This window comes from Salvia splendens, chromosome 7 (assembly GCF_004379255.2).
Source record: "Salvia splendens isolate huo1 chromosome 7, SspV2, whole genome shotgun sequence".
Classification (NCBI taxonomy): Eukaryota; Viridiplantae; Streptophyta; class Magnoliopsida; order Lamiales; family Lamiaceae; genus Salvia; species Salvia splendens.
Window position 1 is genome coordinate 1,660,123 of NC_056038.1, and position 9,565 is coordinate 1,669,687.

A 9,565-nucleotide genomic window follows, 5' to 3' on the forward strand; every position below is an offset into this window, starting at 1 on the left:
TGTTTATTATGCTTTAACAACTAACAAAGATTTTTGTGATAACACAATGTAACTTATTTACGTTGCGCTTTCGAATTAATGTCAATCAAATTAAACAACATTACATTTTATGCCAAAGTAACAAATGGATGTGTTTTGCTGCTTCTTATTAATTTCTTCGTACTTTGCAATCAGACCTATTTATTTGTTATGATTTTACAACTATCGATATCAATCAAAACGACATCACATTTTTAGGCAGTTATATTAAGAAAGTATGAGATGGAAGGGACGAGAAATGAAAACCGCCGTCGAAAAAAGAAATTAAATTAAAAATAAAGTACAAAATGAGTCCATAAACCCTCACACATCAACACGACAATCCAAAAAAAACTGATACGTAATCGCCGCCTCACCGCCGCCAATCCCGCTTCTCCGGCCGCCGGAGTTCATAATCGCGGGGCAATTCACATACAAATGGTACCCGCCGGAAACAAACGTCCCCACCTTCCACCTAATCTTGCTCCGAACTATCACATTAACCGTCGGCGTCCCCGCAACCAGGTCCTGCCCGAGCGCCACGCCGATCTCCGGCGCCAGCCCCACGGCGTCGCCGTACAGAAACGGCGACCAGACGGCGGACTCTTTTCTTCCCTGGTAGGCCGGCGGGAGTTGCGCGGGGGCGGTGATCTGCTGGCCGCGGTAGACGGCGAAGAACTCGAGGGTGTCGTAGAAGATGCCGATGCGGCCGTTGGAGTTGCGGGCGGAGAGGGTGACCTGAGCGGTGGTGGTTAGGGCGTTGGCGGACGAGAGGTTGAAGGCGAAGACGGTTGCGTCTTGGAGGGTGAAGGTGGGCTTGGAGGGGAGGAGGAGGAGCCAGAGGACGAGGACGAAGGAGAGGAGGAGGAGGAAGAGGCCGAGGGTGGTGGCCAGGCGCCGGTGACGGAGTTTGTTGAGCTTGGCCTCTTTTTCCGCGTCCGATGGTTCGGGGCCGGGGGAGGGGGCCGGGGCGAAGTTGAACATGGTGGAGGGAATTAGAGTTTTGGTGTGGAGAGATGAGTGATTGTGTGTGCATGTGTTTGTGTACTACTTATTTATAGTAGACTGATAACGAGAGTGAGTATTCGGTTTTTTGTTCGATTTTTTATTTTAAAATCAAACTAAATCAAAAAATTATTTTATCTAAAATGTTGAGCCTACCCAAGTCAAAATTGGAACAAAACCAAACTTGAAAATTCAAAAAGATAAATCAAAATAGAAAATTCAGAATTGCATAATAATATTCGAAAAAATAATATACGGCTATATAATTTATCACTTGTTAAATTATTTTAGGTGTTGAAATGGTTCGAGTTTTATTCAACTTGCATTCCACAAAGATTTACAGCCGGCTATATAGAAGGAGAAGCTATACAAATAAGGAATGATCTGCCCTAAATCTAATTACCATATTCTCGGTAGTTTACAATTAATTCCACATCTTCTCCATTATTTGCTTGTGATTTGATTCCCCCAATCTTATTATATATATTTACTTGTGATTTCTTTCCAACACCCCCCCTCAAGTTAAGTAAGGAGGTCGTCCATACTTAACTTGCCCAGTACTTCATGGAAACTTCTGGAGTCCACAACTTTGGTGAGAATATCAGCCAGCTGGTCTTCTGATCTGACAAACGGTAGTTCCACCACCTTTGCTTCAATGTTGTCTTTGATGAAGTGTCGATCAACTTCAACATGTTTTGTCCGGTCATGATGTACTGGGTTCTCGGATATGCTAATATATCACAAAATAGTTTGCAGGGTCCAGAGGGCACCAACTCCAACTTGGTCATTAGCTTTTTTAGCCACAGGATCTCAGCCAACCCACTCTTGATTCCTCGAAACTCTGCCTCAGCACTCGACAAGGCTACCACTTTTTGTTTCTTACTTCGCCAGGTGACTAAATTGCCTCCAACAAATGTGAAATATCATGCGGTTGACTTTCGATCATTTGGGTTTCCAGCCCAATCAGCATCTGTGAATCCATATATGTCCATATGACCATGCTACTTAAACATCACTCCATGTCCCGGAGTTCCCTTCAGGTATCGAACAATCCGCAATGTTGCTTCCCAATGAGCTTCTTGGGGTTTGTGCATAAACTGACTCACTACTCCCACTTCATATGCGATGTCAGGTCTAGTATGAGACAAGTAAATCAGCTTTCCAACCAAGCGTTGGTACCTTGTGCGATAAGTAGGCTCTGCTCCTTCTACTATCTGTAGCCCATGATTTTGTACCATAGGAGTATCAGCTGGCTTACAGTCCAACATTCCAGTTTCAGCCAGCAAGTCGAGGACGTACTTTCTCTGGCTAATGAAAATTCCCTTTTTTGATCTTAGTACTTCTATTCCCAGAAAATACTTCAGTGGTCCAAGATCTTTCATCTGAAATTCTGAAAACAGGTTCTGCCTCAACTGTTTGATTTCTTCCTCATCGTCGCCGGTGAGGATCATGTCGTCTACATAAATGATCAGACAGGTGATCTTTTCTCCCTTCTTCTTCAAGAACAGAGTGTGATCAGAGTTACTCTGTTTATACCCGTACTTCTTCATTACTTCGGTGAATCTCTCAAACCATGCTCGAGGTGACTGTTTCAATCCATACAACGTCTTCTTGAGTTTGCATACTTGTCCACGTTTGAAGTCTTCAGAGAAACTTGGTGGGGCTTCCATATAGATTGGTTTAGAGAGTTCACCATGTAGGAAGGCGTTAGTAACATCGAACGGATGTAGAGGCCACTCCTTGTTGGCTGCAATGGAGAATAGAACTCGGATAGTGTTCATCTTTGCAACTGGGGAGAATGTTTCGGCATAATCGACTCCATAAGTTTGAGTGTACCCATTTGCTACCAATCTTGCCTTGTATCTTTCAATTGATCCATCTGGTCTCCTTTTGATGGTAAAGACCCACCTGCATCCTACCGCTCGCACACCTTCTGGCTTGGCACATACATCCCATGTCTCGCTCTTCATCAGGGCATTCATTTCTACCATCATTGCTTTCCTCCAATGAGTTATCTGCATAGCCTCTTCTGCTGTTTGAGGTATCTCTTCTTCTTCTTCATACAGGGCAGTTGTGAATGCCTTAGCCATTTCTGTGAGATTAGCTTTAGCGAGATTTGCAATTGAGTACCTGTTTTTAGCTCCGATCTTCTCCGGACTGTATCTTTTAGGTGGAATTGCTCGAGTGCTGCGTTGGGGAATAATGTATCGACCAGTGTCTCCATCAATGGCAGTGACTTCATCTATGCCAGCATTGTCAGAAATAATAGGTGTACTTTCAGGTTCTGGTTCAGGAGTTACCTCAGATATCACTAGAGGAGGATTGGACTGAAGCGTGGTTGGCTGAGGAGGATCTACAGCAGACGTGACCTGCTCGGAGGTGGCGCTAGCTTGTTCTGTTGGCTCCGCTTCGGAGTTGCTTGATCGTGGCACCAACCAACTTGGGGGTCCATTAATATCTCCTAGGCCATTCGAGGAACGATCAGGGAAGATTTTGGTAGACATGTTCCCTAAAACAAACTGAACATATTAATAACTTGTTTTCATTTCTGAATACTTACTTAAAAAAATGTTTTTACGTGTAAATAAACTTCACAGATATATTTTTTTATAGATTCCAAGTATTATTAATTTAATATATATGCAAGAGTAGTCAAATTATGATGAATTTATATCTACAACTTTACTTTACGTTAAAAAAACTAAATTGTATTGTACAGTCCAAAGTTATAATAACAGACACTAAAGCTATTTCATACACTGTTGATATAGGGAAATATTACATTTTAATTCCAATTCTAATATATAGAACTAAGTCCAATCCAGAATCATCCAGTGTGATGTCATTTTCCTCAAATCTCTTGGGGAATAACGTTTTCCTCTCCAGCCTATAAACGATAGTTAATTTCATTAAAACATGTATATAAATAACATTGTAAGCAAATAAGTTAACTACCTTCTTGAAGCCCGTTGGATGAACATCAAATGATCAATGTAAATTAGTAAGTACATCTCATGGACCAACAATTCTAATACCCAAAACTCCGTTATTGAATTAGGATGTTGTTCATCCTCCAATATTCAGGATCCGATACTGAATTAGGATGGTAATGGTAATGGAGATCAATATGATTTTTAAACCTTTTTTAAGTTTTTCCGTTAGATCTAACGGTACTTCTTTTCTTAAACCACCTTTTCAGTCTTTCATATCCTATATTGAATTAGGATGCTATTCAGCCTCCGATATTCAGTCTCCTCATCCAGGATGATATTGGAGATCAATATTATTTTTAAATTTTTTTAAAGTTTTTCCGTTAGATCTAACGGTCATTTTTTGAATTATAATGTAATTATATTGTTTTTTTGAATTTTTAAAAATATTTGTATTGGTAAGAATTTTTTTTTTTAATTTTTGTTTTGGTTGACTTAATGATTTCCCATTGGCCGATATGATCGTGTTTCTTTTCGCTGTTTTGACCGGATTATCAATCTTAGCCGTAGGATGTGTTTCTTTTCGCTTGTTTTGACCTGATTATCAATCTTAGCCGTATGATTTGTGTTACCGGATTATCAATAATAGCCGTAGGATGTGTTTCTTTTCGCTTGTTTTGACCGGATTATCAATCTTAGCAGTATGATTTGTGGTACTGGATTATCAATAATAGCCGTAGGATGTGTTTCTTTTCGCTTGTTTTTACCGGATTATCAATCTTAGCAGTATGATTTGTGTTACCGGATTATCAATAATAGCAGTAGGATTTGTGTTTCTTTTAATTTCTTTTGACAATCTGAGCTGTCCAATTTATGTTACAAAGCAATTTTTGTTTTTATTTAAATATTTGAACCGGCTTTTCAAATTTCAAAATTTCAAATTTCAACTTTCAACTTTCAAATTTCAAAATTTCTCTCGCTCTCTTCCATGGCGAAGATGTTTCGCGTTTTGTGCATTCTTCTCTTGATTCCCGTCATGGCGTTGCCGGACAATCTTCCGAAAAAGGCGGCCGCCCGCTCCCTCGCCGGGTCCTGGTTCCGGCAACCCTCCTAACCCTTCTCCCTCGCCGGTTCCTGGTTCCGGAACCACTCCTGTCGGGTCCGGTTGTGTGACCTGCACCACTACTGGTGTATGTACTTGCCTTTCGATCTCTGGTGGAGGTCCCGTTGCTCACGTTCCGATGTGTGCTCCTCCGCCGGTTCATGGTTCCGGCACCACTCCTGTCGGGTCCGGTTGTGTGACCTGCACCACTACCGGTGTATGTACCTGCCTTTCGATCTCTGGTGGAGGTCCCGTTGCTCAAGTTCCGATGTGTGCTCCCCCGCCGGTTCATGGTTCCGGCACCACTCCTGTCGGGTCCCGTTGTGTGACCTGCACCACTACTGGTGTATGTACTTGCCTTTCGATCTCTGGTGGAGGTCCCGTTGCTCACGTTCCGATGTGTGCTCCCCCGCCGGTACTTCTTTTCTTAAACCACCTTTTCAGTCTTTCATATCCTATATTGAATTAGGATGCTATTCAGCCTCCGATATTCAGTCTCTTCATCCAGGATGATATTGGAGATCAATATTATTTTTAAATTTTTTTAAAGTTTTTCCGTTAGATCTAACGGTCATTTTTTGAATTATAATGTAATTATATTGTTTTTTTGAATTTTTAAAAATATTTGTATTGGTAAGAATTTTTTTTTTTAATTTTTGTTTTGGTTGACTTAATGATTTCCCATTGGCCGATATGATCGTGTTTCTTTTCGCTGTTTTGACCGGATTATCAATCTTAGCCGTAGGATGTGTTTCTTTTCGCTTGTTTTGACCTGATTATCAATCTTAGCCGTATGATTTGTGTTACCGGATTATCAATAATAGCCGTAGGATGTGTTTCTTTTCGCTTGTTTTGACTGGATTATCAATCTTAGCAGTATGATTTGTGGTACTGGATTATCAATAATAGCCGTAGGATGTGTTTCTTTTCGCTTGTTTTTACCGGATTATCAATCTTAGCAGTATGATTTGTGTTACCGGATTATCAATAATAGCAGTAGGATTTGTGTTTCTTTTAATTTCTTTTGACAATCTGAGCTGTCCAATTTACGTTACAAAGCAATTTTTGTTTTTATTTAAATATTTGAACCGGCTTTTCAAATTTCAAAATTTCAAATTTCAACTTTCAACTTTCAAATTTCAAAATTTCTCTCGCTCTCTTCCATGGCGAAGATGTTTCGCGTTTTGTGCATTCTTCTCTTGATTCCCGTCATGGCGTTGCCGGACAATCTTCCGAAAAAGGCGGTCGCCCGCTCCCTCACCGGGTCCTGGTTCCGGCAACCCTCCTAACCCTTCTCCCTCGCCAGTTCCTGGTTCCGGAACCACTCCTGTCGGGTCCGGTTGTGTGACCTGCACCACTACTGGTGTATGTACTTGCCTTTCGATCTCTGGTGGAGGTCCCGTTGCTCACGTTCCGATGTGTGCTCCTCCGCCGGTTCATGGTTCCGGCACCACTCCTGTCGGGTCCGGTTGTGTGACCTGCACCACTACCGGTGTATGTACTTGCCTTTCGATCTCTGTTGGAGGTCCCGTTGCTCAAGTTCCGATGTGTGCTCCCCCGCCGGTTCATGGTTCCGGCACCACTCCTGTCGGGTCCCGTTGTGTGACCTGCACCACTACCGGTGTATGTACTTGCCTTTCGATCTCTGGTGGAGGTCCCGTTGCTCACGTTCCGATGTGTGCTCCCCCGCCGGTTCATGGTTCCGGCACCACTCCTGTCGGGTCCGGTTGTATGACCTGCACCACTACTGGTGTATGTACTTGCCTTTCGATCTCTGGTGGAGGTCCCGTTGCTCACATTCCGATGTGTGCTCCTCCGCCGGTTCATGGTTCCGGCACCACTCCTGTCGGGTCCGGTTGTGTGACCTGCACCACTACTGGTGTATGTACTTGCCTTTCGATCTCTGGTGGAGGTCCCGTTGCTCACGTTCCAATGTGTGCTCCCCCGTCGGTTCATGGTTCCAGCACCACTCCTGTCGAGTTCGGTTGTATGACATGCACCACTACTGGTGTATGTACTTGCCTTTCGATCTCTGGTGGAGGTCCCGTTGCTCACGTTCCGATGTGTGCTCCCCCGCCGGTTCATGGTTCCGGCACCACTCCTGTCGGGTCCGGTTGTGTGACCTGCACCACTACTGGTGTATGTACTTGCCTTTCGATCTCTGGTGGAGGTCCCGTTGCTCACGTTCCGATGTGTGCTCCCCCACCGGTTCATGGTTCCAGCACCACTTCTGTCGTGGCCGGCTGTGTGATCTGTACCACTACTGGTGTATGTACTTGCCTTTCCATCTCTGGTGGATGCGCGCCTCCAGCGAAATCCCCATCTTCGGCCGAGGACCGCCCTGCCTGCCCGACGACAGTTGTCCGTGAACGGTTCAAAATTTATTATCCCCGTCGGCACTCTTCGTCTGGTGGTTCTGGTGCCGATGCTCCCTCGGCGTTGGCCGCTCCCCCGCCGGAGTCTGGTACCGGTGCTGTTGCTCCCCCTCGGAGGCAGGTTCGACACAGTTGCTCGCCCGCCGATGTATGCTCCCGCGCCGGACATACTTTCCTATCACTGTCTGCCTTGTTCCGGTCCCGTTGTTGCTACCCCGCCTGTATCTGGACCTTGTTCATCCCCGGTCAAGCCCCGGCTTGCTTCCTCTCCTTCGCCCGCATTTCCACCCCACACCGCCATTTTCCCCAAACCTACTAACTCCCGGAGGAAGAGAGGTAAACCAATCTGATCCCTGCCCTCTAATAAGTCAATATTCCCCTGTCCCTCAAGCCTGCCGACCCTTTCTGCTGGGATCTACTGATGCGCCTGGGCCCTCCTCCACCATATCCCCTGTTTCCAGGTTGCCTTCCACCGATGTTGCTTCTACATCTGTTGATTCGGTTGATTCCAAGCTCCAACAACCTTCTACATCTGTGGATTCGGTTGATCCCATGCTCCAACAACAACTGGAGGCTTTATGCAGGCACTCCAGGTAGCTATTGGTATTTGTATGGTGTTGTTACGGCCCAGCAACAAGGGCAGTAAGTTAGTTTCAACTTTCTACTACATGTAGAAAAACTTTCGGTGGAATGGAACCTGGGATCATAATTAATAATAATCATAATTAATACAGTACAAATTGCAAATTTTAGAAAATGTCAAAATGAAATATAGTCTGTTAATTTCAAAAATTGTGAAAATGGCCAGAAATTGACTGCAATTAATGATTTTTTCCACTAATCATCCAAGATTAAAAAAGTATAATGTTCCACTAAATTGCACGCTTAATATGTCATTATATCACCTAATTTACAACTTAAATATTTGTCACCATTAAAGTCGCAACAAATAATTACTAATAAATATTGTTAAAATCTAGCCAAATCCATGGCTAATTATAGTAGTTCTTAATTTACCAAATCATTCACTTAAATTACATAGATTCCTACTCACAATCATTAATTAGTACTAGTATACATTAAATTTTCTCTTTTCATTCTATTTAAATAAACAATAGAATCACAATCTTTTCTCTCCAAATCTCTCTCTCTGTGTCTCAGCTTCACTAAAATGGCGTCGCCACCTCCGCCTTCCCTCCTCACCACGCTTCTCCTCCTCCTCCTCCTCCTAATCCCGCCCTCCCAATCACAATCCGCCACGTGCACGAAGCAATCCTTCACCAACAACAAGCGCTACACCTTCTGCAATGACCTCCCCTCCCTCAACTCCTTCCTCCACTGGGACTTCAATTCCGCCAATCCACCCTCTCCCTCGCCTTCACCGCCACTCCTCCAAAGCCCGACGGCTGGGTATCCTGGGCCCTCAACCCCACCGCCACCGGCATGGCCGGCTCCCAGGCGCTTATCGCCTTCAAGCAGCCCGACGCCACGATGGCCGTGAAGACCTACAACATCACCTCCTACGCGCTGAAGGAGTCGGAGGTGTGGTTCGACGTGAAGGACTCCTTCGCGGAGACCTCCTCTGGAGGCGCGATCACGCTATTCGCCACCGTAGTTGTTGGAAAGAAATCACAAGTAAATAATTGATAAGATTAGGGGAATCAAATCACAAGCAAATAATGGAGAAGGTGTGGAATTAATTGTAAATTACCGAGAATATGGTAATTAGAATTAGGGCAGATCATTCCTTATTTGTATAGCTTCTCCTTCTATATAGTCTGCTGTAAATCTTTGTGGAATGCAAGTTGAATAAAACTCGAACCATTTCAACATGGCATCGAGCAAAGGCTCAGAAAAAACATCATCATAGCCCAATAACCTTTCCCGACCTAAGGCAGAAATCAAGTCATGGCCGAAGAAACCGAAACCAAACCAAATCTCCCAGACGACCACAAACTGAGAGTGAGTAAGAATGTTACCGTAGCCGTGAAGCTCAATGGAACCAATTACTCGATATGGGCACGACTCATGAAAATTCAGATCGGGAGTAGGAGGGCACTCCGACACATCAACGACAACCCGCCACCGCCCGAACAAGGAACGGCTGGTTACACGGAGTGGGAGGAAACTGACTT

The 9,565-nt window shown here is 44.2% G+C and overlaps 1 protein-coding gene across 1 annotated transcript; it reads right to left on the reverse strand.

Annotated features, from left to right (window-relative positions):
* Positions 1 to 342: 342 nt before the first annotated feature.
* LOC121741448 (NDR1/HIN1-like protein 1) lies at positions 343 to 1,006 on the reverse strand. The gene has a single exon (XM_042134205.1). The coding sequence runs from the start codon at positions 1,000 to 1,002 to the stop codon at positions 343 to 345; it is 660 nt and encodes a 219-aa protein (XP_041990139.1). The 5' UTR covers positions 1,003 to 1,006.
* Positions 1,007 to 9,565: the final 8,559 nt, after the last annotated feature.

Bases quoted from the DNA above. Each gene is read 5' to 3' on its own strand.
- LOC121741448 (XM_042134205.1), bottom strand. From the start codon at position 1,002: ATGTTCAACTTCGCCCCGGCCCCCTCCCCCGGCCCCGAACCATCGGAC.